At 40.2% G+C, this 12749-nt stretch overlaps 1 protein-coding gene across 2 annotated transcripts in view; it reads right to left on the bottom strand.

Moving 5' to 3' along the window:
* Positions 1 to 12749, bottom strand: part of ADAMTS14 (ADAM metallopeptidase with thrombospondin type 1 motif 14) — a 265871-nt gene that overhangs the window by 11870 nt on the left and 241252 nt on the right. For both annotated transcript variants that reach the window (XM_053691940.1, XM_053691941.1), the window contains exons 17-20: positions 11073 to 11238; positions 10566 to 10698; positions 9794 to 10001; positions 1083 to 1212 (exon numbers count right to left, since the gene is read on the bottom strand). In XM_053691940.1, the coding sequence (XP_053547915.1) occupies positions 1083 to 1212; positions 9794 to 10001; positions 10566 to 10698; positions 11073 to 11238 (637 nt within the window). The remainder of the gene's footprint in view (positions 1 to 1082; positions 1213 to 9793; positions 10002 to 10565; positions 10699 to 11072; positions 11239 to 12749) is intronic.

Raw genomic sequence — 12749 nt, 5'->3', positions numbered from 1 at the left:
CTATAGGGGAAAGTGTGCACGAGCACGTCAAATCAGCCCTTGGCTTTGGTATGGTATGGACCTTAATGTCACCATATCGCACGAACAAGGAGGCTTTTTAGTAACTCGTAATGGCAACGCTATGGAGAGTGAAATAACGCATCTTTTTGGGCGTTAGTTTCGCACCCTGTTTAGCGCAAAACTCGTAATCTACCCAAATATGAATAAGCTGAAGATAGTCTTCATCAATACCGAACCAGATAGCAGCCATAGCATTAATTAGGTATGTTTTTGCTCCCATGTACATCTGCAAGACCCTGATAAAGTCTGTTGTGCGTTTATCCATACGCAGTAAATCCAGATGTTCTGAGGTTACCATATACACATATTGGGCATCTTTACCCATTCACATTTGGTTCAGACAGATCTGCAGCTTCTCTGATTGCCTCTTTGATCCGTTTAATCCATTCCTAGGGGAAGATTTACTAAAGGTCGAGTGGACATGATTCACTGTATCGAATCATGTCCGCTCGACCTCGCTAAATGCCGACAGCATACATTGCACAAGCAAGGTGGCGGAGAAGTTAAGGAGCAGTGGTCTTATGACTGCTGCTTCTTAACTTCCGTTTCAGGTGAACCGGAGACGATGCGCGTAGAATGCAAAATAAATCTATCCCCATGACTCTAACGTTAGAAGAACAGTAAAGTTAACATTTTTCTTCCATGATTTAAACAGAACATACAACTTTAAACAACTTTTACATTTTCTTCTGTTATCAAACCTGCTTCATTCTCTGTTCCTTTATTTAATTTAATAATAAAAGTAAATTAGAAAATTGTTTAAAATTGTTCTTTTTAAATCATGAAAGAAAAAAAATGTGGGGTTCATGTCCCTTTAAATATATAGGGATAGAAATCCTAATAGATTATTTTTCATTAATGACTGGCTACCCTAAAAAGATAATCTAGTCACATTTTATATACATTTGTGTCAATCCCAGCAGTACAATAACAATCTCCCCCTGATGCTTGTGCACACAAAAACCAAACACAAAGTAATGTATTTTCATTCTGCCTGTGTGAGTAATGACATCATCACCTACCCGGGCATGATGCCATCTTGCAGACCTGTATGGTTTCCGGCTTGTCGCCATCGCACTGCCCTATGACATTATCACTCGCCTTACACACCACTTGGCGTTGTTGGATTCCCTCACCGCAGCTCGAAGAACACTATAAAGATAAGAGAGGACATCAACCAATACTACATGTGTGCTGGAAGTGTACAGCTTTCCCCATAGGAACACAGGATATGAGCAATGTTACAGCTTCGTACAAACAGATAACAGATGCATCACTAGTTCTTCCAAGTCCCATAAACAGAAAGAAAGAGAGAAAAATCAATTAGAAAAACACGTCATTTCTTTCATTTGGTTCTGGCAAATATTTACACTTGCACTGTAAGTAGTATCACTGGTTGTAATTGTATCAAATAAAAATACTTCACACGGTCAGTGTACTCCATGTACAGTGTTTCAGAGTACACCTGCACATTATAGAGAGTACACCTGCACATTATAGAGAGTACGCCTGCACATTATAGTGAGTACACCTGCACATTATAGAGAGTACACCTGCACATTATAGTGAGTGCGCCTGCACATTATAGTGAGTGCGCCTGCACATTATAGTGAGTGCGCCTGCACATTATAGTGAGTGCGCCTGCACATTATAGAGAGTACTCCTGCACATTATAGTGAGTACACCTGCACATTATAGTGAGTACACCTGCACATTATAGTGAGTACACCTGCACATTATAGTGAGTGCGCCTGCACATTATAGAGAGTACACCTGCACATTATAGTGAGTACACCTGCACATTATAGAGAGTACTCCTGCACATTATAGTGAGTACACCTGCACATTATAGTAAGTACACTTGCACATTATAGTGAGTACACCTGCACATTATAGTGAGTACACCTGCACATTATATTGAGTGCGCCTGCACATTATAGAGAGTACTCCTGCACATTATAGTGAGTACACCTGCACATTATAGAGAGTACTCCTGCACATTATAGAGAGTACACCTGCACATTATAGAGAGTACACCTGCACATTATATTGAGTGCGCCTGCACATTATAGTGAGTACTCCTGCACATTATAGAGAGTACACCTGCACATTATAGAGAGTACTCCTGCAAATTATAGTGAGTACACCTGCACATTATAGTAAGTACACTTGCACATTATAGTGAGTACACCTGCACATTATAGTGAGTACACCTGCACATTATAGTGAGTGCGCCTGCACATTATAGAGAGTACTCCTGCACATTATAGTGAGTACACCTGCACATTATAGAGAGTACTCCTGCACATTATAGAGAGTACACCTGCACATTATAGAGAGTACACCTGCACATTATATTGAGTGCGCCTGCACATTATAGTGAGTACACCTGCACATTATAGAGAGTACTCCTGCACATTATAGAGAGTACTCCTGCACATTATAGTGAGTGCGCCTGCACATTATAGAGAGTACACCTGCACATTATAGAGAGTACACCTGCACATTATAGAGAGTACTCCTGCACATTATAGTGAGTACACCTGCACATTATAGAGAGTACACCTGCACATTATAGAGAGTACTCCTGCACATTATAGTGAGTACACCTGCACATTATAGTGAGTACACCTGCACATTATAGTGAGTGCGCCTGCACATTATAGAGAGTACTCCTGCACATTATAGTGAGTACACCTGCACATTATAGAGAGTACACCTGCACATTATAGTGAGTACACCTGCACATTATAGAGAGTACGCCTGCACATTATAGTGAGTACACCTGCACATTATAGTGAGTGCGCCTGCACATTATAGAGAGTACTCCTGCACATTATAGTGAGTACACCTGCACATTATAGTGAGTACACCTGCACATTATAGTGAGTACACCTGCACATTATAGTGAGTGCGCCTGCACATTATAGAGAGTACTCCTGCACATTATAGTGAGTACACCTGCACATTATAGAGAGTACTCCTGCACATTATAGTGAGTACACCTGCACATTATAGTGAGTACACCTGCACATTATAGTGAGTACACCTGCACATTATAGTGAGTGCGCCTGCACATTATAGAGAGTACTCCTGCACATTATAGTGAGTACACCTGCACATTATAGAGAGTACTCCTGCACATTATAGTGAGTACACCTGCACATTATAGAGAGTACACCTGCACATTATATTGAGTACACCTGCACATTATAGAGAGTACTCCTGCACATTATAGTGAGTACACCTGCACATTATAGAGAGTACACCTGCACATTATAGAGAGTACACCTGCACATTATAGTGAGTGCGCCTGCACATTATAGAGAGTACTCCTGCACATTATAGTGAGTACACCTGCACATTATAGAGAGTACTCCTGCACATTATAGAGAGTACACCTGCACATTATAGAGAGTACTCCTGCACATTATAGTGAGTACACCTGCACATTATAGAGAGTACACCTGCACATTATAGAGAGTACTCCTGCACATTATAGTGAGTACACCTGCACATTATAGAGAGTACACCTGCACATTATATTGAGTGCGCCTGCACATTATAGTGAGTACACCTGCACATTATAGTGAGTGCGCCTGCACATTATAGAGAGTACACCTGCACATTATAGAGAGTACTCCTGCACATTATAGAGAGTACACCTGCACATTATAGAGAGTACTCCTGCACATTATAGTGAGTACACCTGCACATTATAGTAAGTACACTTGCACATTATAGTGAGTACACCTGCACATTATAGTGAGTACACCTGCACATTATAGAGAGTGCGCCTGCACATTATAGAGAGTACACCTGCACATTATAGAGAGTGCGCCTGCACATTATAGAGAGTACACCTGCACATTATAGAGAGTACACCTGCACATTATAGAGAGTACACCTGCACATTATATTGAGTACACCTGCACATTATAGTGAGTACACCTGCACATTATATTGAGTGCGCCTGCACATTATAGAGAGTACGCCTGCACATTATAGAGAGTACACCTGCACATTATAGAGAGTACACCTGCACATTATAGTGAGTACACCTGCACATTATATTGAGTGCGCCTGCACATTATAGAGAGTACGCCTGCACATTATAGAGAGTACACCTGCACATTATAGAGAGTACACCTGCACATTATAGAGAGTGCGCCTGCACATTATAGAGAGTACACCTGCACATTATAGAGAGTACGCCTGCACATTATAGAGAGTACACCTGCACATTATAGAGAGTACTCCTGCACATTATAGTGAGTACACCTGCACATTATAGTAAGTACACTTGCACATTATAGTGAGTACACCTGCACATTATAGTAAGTACACCTGCACATTATAGTAAGTACACTTGCACATTATAGTGAGTACACCTGCACATTATAGTAAGTACACTTGCACATTATAGTGAGTACACCTGCACATTATAGTGAGTACTCCTGCACATTATAGTGAGTGCGCCTGCACATTATAGAGAGTACTCCTGCACATTATAGTGAGTACACCTGCACATTATAGAGAGTACTCCTGCACATTATAGAGAGTACACCTGCACATTATAGAGAGTACTCCTGCACATTATAGTGAGTACACCTGCACATTATAGAGAGTACTCCTGCACATTATAGTGAGTACACCTGCACATTATAGTGAGTACACCTGCACATTATATTGAGTGCGCCTGCACATTATAGTGAGTGCGCCTGCACATTATATTGAGTGCGCCTGCACATTATAGAGAGTACGCCTGCACATTATAGTGAGTGCGCCTGCACATTATATTGAGTACTCCTGCACATTATAGAGAGTACACCTGCACATTATATTGAGTGCGCCTGCACATTATAGTGAGTGCGCCTGCACATTATATTGAGTACTCCTGCACATTATAGAGAGTACACCTGCACATTATATTGAGTGCGCCTGCACATTATAGTGAGTGCGCCTGCACATTATATTGAGTACTCCTGCACATTATAGAGAGTACACCTGCACATTATATTGAGTGCGCCTGCACATTATAGTGAGTGCGCCTGCACATTATAGAGAGTACACCTGCACATTATAGTGAGTGCGCCTGCACATTATAGAGAGTACACCTGCACATTATAGAGAGTACACCTGCACATTATATTGAGTGCGCCTGCACATTATAGTGAGTGCGCCTGCACATTATAGAGAGTACACCTGCACATTATAGAGAGTACACCTGCACATTATATTGAGTGCGCCTGCACATTATAGTGAGTGCGCCTGCACATTATAGTGAGTACTCCTGCACATTATAGAGAGTACACCTGCACATTATATTGAGTGCGCCTGCACATTATAGTGAGTGCGCCTGCACATTATAGAGAGTACACCTGCACATTATATTGAGTGCGCCTGCACATTATAGTGAGTACTCCTGCACATTATAGAGAGTACACCTGCACATTATATTGAGTGCGCCTGCACATTATAGTGAGTGCGCCTGCACATTATAGAGAGTACACCTGCACATTATAGTGAGTGCGCCTGCACATTATAGAGAGTACAACTGCACATTATAGAGAGTACACCTGCACATTATATTGAGTGCGCCTGCACATTATAGTGAGTACACCTGCACATTATAGAGAGTACTCCTGCACATTATAGTGAGTACACCTGCACATTATAGTGAGTACACCTGCACATTATAGTGAGTACACCTGCACATTATAGTGAGTGCGCCTGCACATTATAGAGAGTACTCCTGCACATTATAGTGAGTACACCTGCACATTATAGAGAGTACTCCTGCACATTATAGTGAGTACACCTGCACATTATAGTGAGTGCGCCTGCACATTATAGAGAGTACTCCTGCACATTATAGTGAGTGCGCCTGCACATTATAGTGAGTACTCCTGCACATTATAGAGAGTACACCTGCACATTATATTGAGTGCGCCTGCACATTATAGTGAGTGCGCCTGCACATTATAGAGAGTACACCTGCACATTATATTGAGTGCGCCTGCACATTATAGTGAGTACTCCTGCACATTATAGAGAGTACACCTGCACATTATATTGAGTGCGCCTGCACATTATAGTGAGTGCGCCTGCACATTATAGAGAGTACACCTGCACATTATAGTGAGTGCGCCTGCACATTATAGAGAGTACAACTGCACATTATAGAGAGTACACCTGCACATTATATTGAGTGTGCCTGCACATTATAGTGAGTACACCTGCACATTATAGAGAGTACTCCTGCACATTATAGTGAGTACACCTGCACATTATAGTGAGTACACCTGCACATTATAGTGAGTGCGCCTGCACATTATAGAGAGTACTCCTGCACATTATAGTGAGTACACCTGCACATTATAGAGAGTACTCCTGCACATTATAGTGAGTACACCTGCACATTATAGAGAGTACACCTGCACATTATATTGAGTACACCTGCACATTATAGAGAGTACTCCTGCACATTATAGTGAGTACACCTGCACATTATAGAGAGTACACCTGCACATTATAGAGAGTACACCTGCACATTTTAGTGAGTGCGCCTGCACATTATAGAGAGTACTCCTGCACATTATAGTGAGTACACCTGCACATTATAGAGAGTACTCCTGCACATTATAGAGAGTACACCTGCACATTATAGAGAGTACTCCTGCACATTATAGTGAGTACACCTGCACATTATAGAGAGTACACCTGCACATTATATTGAGTGCGCCTGCACATTATAGTGAGTACACCTGCACATTATAGTGAGTGCGCCTGCACATTATAGAGAGTACACCTGCACATTATAGAGAGTACTCCTGCACATTATAGAGAGTACACCTGCACATTATAGAGAGTACTCCTGCACATTATAGTGAGTACACCTGCACATTATAGTAAGTACACTTGCACATTATAGTGAGTACACCTGCACATTATAGTGAGTACACCTGCACATTATAGAGAGTGCGCCTGCACATTATAGAGAGTACACCTGCACATTATAGAGAGTGCGCCTGCACATTATAGAGAGTACACCTGCACATTATAGAGAGTACACCTGCACATTATAGAGAGTACACCTGCACATTATATTGAGTACACCTGCACATTATAGTGAGTACACCTGCACATTATATTGAGTGCGCCTGCACATTATAGAGAGTACGCCTGCACATTATAGAGAGTACACCTGCACATTATAGAGAGTACACCTGCACATTATAGTGAGTACACCTGCACATTATATTGAGTGCGCCTGCACATTATAGAGAGTACGCCTGCACATTATAGAGAGTACACCTGCACATTATAGAGAGTACACCTGCACATTATAGAGAGTGCGCCTGCACATTATAGAGAGTACACCTGCACATTATAGAGAGTACGCCTGCACATTATAGAGAGTACACCTGCACATTATAGAGAGTACTCCTGCACATTATAGTGAGTACACCTGCACATTATAGTAAGTACACTTGCACATTATAGTGAGTACACCTGCACATTATAGTAAGTACACCTGCACATTATAGTAAGTACACTTGCACATTATAGTGAGTACACCTGCACATTATAGTAAGTACACTTGCACATTATAGTGAGTACACCTGCACATAATAGTGAGTACTCCTGCACATTATAGTGAGTGCGCCTGCACATTATAGAGAGTACTCCTGCACATTATAGTGAGTACACCTGCACATTATAGAGAGTACTCCTGCACATTATAGAGAGTACACCTGCACATTATAGAGAGTACTCCTGCACATTATAGTGAGTACACCTGCACATTATAGAGAGTACTCCTGCACATTATAGTGAGTACACCTGCACATTATAGTGAGTACACCTGCACATTATATTGAGTGCGCCTGCACATTATAGTGAGTGCGCCTGCACATTATATTGAGTGCGCCTGCACATTATAGAGAGTACGCCTGCACATTATAGTGAGTGCGCCTGCACATTATATTGAGTACTCCTGCACATTATAGAGAGTACACCTGCACATTATATTGAGTGCGCCTGCACATTATAGTGAGTGCGCCTGCACATTATATTGAGTACTCCTGCACATTATAGAGAGTACACCTGCACATTATATTGAGTGCGCCTGCACATTATAGTGAGTGCGCCTGCACATTATATTGAGTACTCCTGCACATTATAGAGAGTACACCTGCACATTATATTGAGTGCGCCTGCACATTATAGTGAGTGCGCCTGCACATTATAGAGAGTACACCTGCACATTATAGTGAGTGCGCCTGCACATTATAGAGAGTACACCTGCACATTATAGAGAGTACACCTGCACATTATATTGAGTGCGCCTGCACATTATAGTGAGTGCGCCTGCACATTATAGAGAGTACACCTGCACATTATAGAGAGTACACCTGCACATTATATTGAGTGCGCCTGCACATTATAGTGAGTGCGCCTGCACATTATAGTGAGTACTCCTGCACATTATAGAGAGTACACCTGCACATTATATTGAGTGCGCCTGCACATTATAGTGAGTGCGCCTGCACATTATAGAGAGTACACCTGCACATTATATTGAGTGCGCCTGCACATTATAGTGAGTACTCCTGCACATTATAGAGAGTACACCTGCACATTATATTGAGTGCGCCTGCACATTATAGTGAGTGCGCCTGCACATTATAGAGAGTACACCTGCACATTATAGTGAGTGCGCCTGCACATTATAGAGAGTACAACTGCACATTATAGAGAGTACACCTGCACATTATATTGAGTGCGCCTGCACATTATAGTGAGTACACCTGCACATTATAGTGAGTGCGCCTGCACATTATAGAGAGTACACCTGCACATTATAGTGAGTGCGCCTGCACATTATAGAGAGTACAACTGCACATTATAGAGAGTACACCTGCACATTATATTGAGTGCGCCTGCACACTATAGAGAAACAAATTATATTAATGACCATTTCTATTATTCTTACCAGAAACTACTACAAGTCCATGCTAATGTCTTAGATCTATTTCGATTGAGCTTTTGCAGCACAGTAGAAGCCATTTTCAAACTAGCATCTATTTCTATTAATAAGAAATTCTTGTTGTCTAAAGTTTTTCATGTGACTTCCTCTGGGAAAATGTAGACACAATACATTAAGGACCCACTGGTGTTTCAGTCCAGGAGAAAAAAAAAGCTGACATTCTGAATTACTATTAAATCTATGGCCAATTACATAAATGCACACAAAAATAAAACAGGGAATGGTTAATAGTGATATTTGTTGTCGTTATGATCTGCCATAGGTTTTACAAAGAACTCACGCAAACCAACTGATTCAAACAGATGCACTCCTAATGGATTGAAAAGACAGTGGTAAGAAAGACAAAAATGAGCCGTTAAGTTAGAGGGTTGTGCAAGACAAACTAGAAGACTGGAATGTAGACCTGAGATGTATAAAAACATGAGATCTGACATTCATTCATTTCAATGAGAAACAAGAATGTAGCTGTGCAGTTGTCTGATTCAATAAATAGCATTTATTGAGCCCAGTGGCAGCAAAAATGCAACCAAACAATATTGTAGCTTTTATGACACCCGTGCTAAGCAGGAGCCGCTAGTTATGTCAGTAAGTAAACCACCCTGCTTATATTATGGTTAAAGTATCATGTCCAGGGAGAAGAAATCACCCTATACCCGGGAACACACTATCGCTAATACCAACCTGAGACCAGGCGCCAGTTCTCCACTGTGATGGACAAGATAATCGATTACATGAGCGCCGGGATTCTGGCCGCTCAGCAGTACAGTACTTGGTGTGCACAGTCCTGTTTGTCCCATTCTGTAGACGTTGGATACACTGAACCACTCTGCTCTGAACACCCAGCTTGCCACACGATTTGCTGCAGGCTGCCCAGTCCTCTGCAACCCAACTGCAAGCAAAAACACAAGCCCACAGGCATTCTGTTTACAAAGAGAACTATTAGCAGTGGTGCACATTAGACATATTAGAAATACAGATCCGTCATTATTCATTATTGTCTGTTTCCTCCAATATAACTCTCACTTTTTTTATTTCATAGTATTTTCTCAAATGGTCTTGAAACTCAAAAACATTCAATCACGTCTATAAAAAAAAACAGTATTGGAACATGTTGGAAATATTTTTCACTAAAAAAATAAATAAAGCTGTTTAAATTGATATTGACAAATACAGACATTCATGTCTGTCTTTTAAGTGCACTAAAATACAATTATATTAGTTATACTTATGAAATTATTTTATTAAAAACCTGCCCACTATTTTAGCTGATGGATTTGTGTATAGGAGGAGAGGGGCTGTGATAAAGTAGAACTACAAATGGTTTACATTTCTGCATTGAACTGTATCTCACTATTCAATGTTTCTCCTATAAAAAGACAACCATACTCTTCCATACTCTCTGTGATTTTCCATTTTTATTAGTGGTTTACTATAATTAATGGAAGTTACATACCCAGGCTGTGAACATTCATGCAGGTTACATCGTCTACGTATCGGTTTTGGCTTTTTGCTATTATCACAAAGGTTGCGATGAACCATTCTGTTATCTCCCTTTCGTCTACAACCATACTTGGTGTACTGAATACCTACAAAGGAATAAAGAATGTACTATCAGATTATTAAAATATTCATTACATTGTTAATAAAAATGTGATATTAATATCCAACATGGTAATGGTGAGATGTGTAATGGTCCATTCACCAGAATTAAGTTTTCTTTGGCCGCTACATGTTTTCTTTCAAGCCATCTCTGAAGTAGCCATCATTTGTTACCAGCTGGTGTTTAGGTTCAGACTGACAATGGTTTGTTACTTCAGCGATGGCGTGAAAACGCAAAGGTTAATCACACACAGACACACATATATATATTCAAGCAATATTGTAACAAGAAGATGCTCTAATGCATTACAGTTTTTGTATTACATCTTTATTTCCCTTTAAGCAGTTTTAGCACCCTTACCTCCCCCGCAGGCTTTAGAGCATTGGGACCAGCTTTTCAGGGCCCACTCATATGACTCCATCTCTTCCAATAGGACATTATTGCTGCCGAGCATGGGCAGGAGGTCCTCGTGAATAATGTACTTGTACATCAGGCTGATTTTTCCTTCCTCCTCCTGGGGTATGGCCTGCAAGAAGCACAGATATCAATAGAACAAAACCGACCAATAACACACTGTTGTGTAGAACTATTAAATATAACATTATTACTATTTCTTACTGAATTAGCAATATCACATGCAACACAATGCACATATACAAGTAAGCCTTGCGATTAGTGGTACTGGTGGTTCCTCCATTTCAATTGCTAGCTCTTTTTTTTTTTTTAAACATTTTCTTAAAGTGACATAATACTCATATGCTAAATCACTTGAAACTGATGCAGTATAACTGTAAAAAGCTGACAGGAAAATATCACCTGAGCATCTCTATGTAAAAAAGGAAGATTTTTTACCTCACAATCTCCTCAGCTCAGCAGAGTAAGTTCTGTGTAAAAAGTTATACTCAGCTGCTCCCAGCTGCAGGTAAAAAAAAAAAAAAATGAAGAAATGAACAGCAGCCAATCAGCATCAGCAGTGCTGAGGTCATAAACTCTTACTGTGATCTCATGAGATTTGACTTAACTCTCATGAGATTTCATAGTAAGCTTCCTTCACCTGATTGGTGAAATAATATGAGAGTTCACGAAGCTCATCCTTTCAGTTGTCCCGGGACAGACACACTAATATGCTGCTTAGAAATCCTTTACAATGGGAGGTGGCTACTGACGAACTTTTGAGGTAAAATATCTTTCTTTTTTACATAGAAATGTTCAGGTGATATTTTCTAATCAGCTTTTTACTGCTATGCTGCATCACTTTCAAGTGTTTAAACATTTGGGTATTATGGCCCTTTAAGCAAATATAAATGTTACAAAGCTACAGATTAAAAAGCTAATCTGTAGCTTTATACTACTATGAATATTCAGTATTTGTTTCATTTAAAACTAAAAGAATAATGAATAGCACAAGCAACAAATATTTGGCCTAACTGAATTTGTTTTCCTGTGCACAAGTCTACTAAATTACATGAAAAAGGGGCAAAATGAATAATGAAAATATATCGCAAAGTTGTTTCTTTACACATAACTAAACATTTTATAGAAAAATCTCAGTGTTTACTGTCTCTTTGAAAGGTATGTTCCATTTTGTGAATGAAGAATAACCACAACAAAAATAGCGGCTGAAGAGACATTTAAAGGGCCATAATACCTAAATGTTTACACCCTTGAAAGTGATGCAGCATATCTGTAAAAAGCCGACTAGAAAATATCACCTGAACATCTCTATGTAAAAAAGAAAGATTTTTTACCTCAAAAGTTCCTCAGTAGCCACATCCCATTGTAAAGGATTTCTAAGCAGCATATTAGTATGTCTGTCCTGGGACAGTTGAAGGGATGAGCCTCATGCACTCACATGTTATTTCCCTATTCAGTTTAGGGAAGTTTATAATGAAATCTCATGAGAGTTAAGTCAAATCTCATGAGATCACAGTAAGAGTTCATGACCTCAGCACTGCTGATGCTGATTGGCTGCTGTTCATTTCTTCATTTTTTTTTACCTGCAGCTGAGTATAACTTTTTACACAGAACTTACTCTGC

Source organism: Bombina bombina, chromosome 9 (assembly GCF_027579735.1).
Source record: "Bombina bombina isolate aBomBom1 chromosome 9, aBomBom1.pri, whole genome shotgun sequence".
Classification (NCBI taxonomy): Eukaryota; Metazoa; Chordata; class Amphibia; order Anura; family Bombinatoridae; genus Bombina; species Bombina bombina.
The sequence above is the reverse complement of the archived record's forward strand: the minus strand, read 5'-3'. Positions and strand labels throughout refer to the sequence as shown.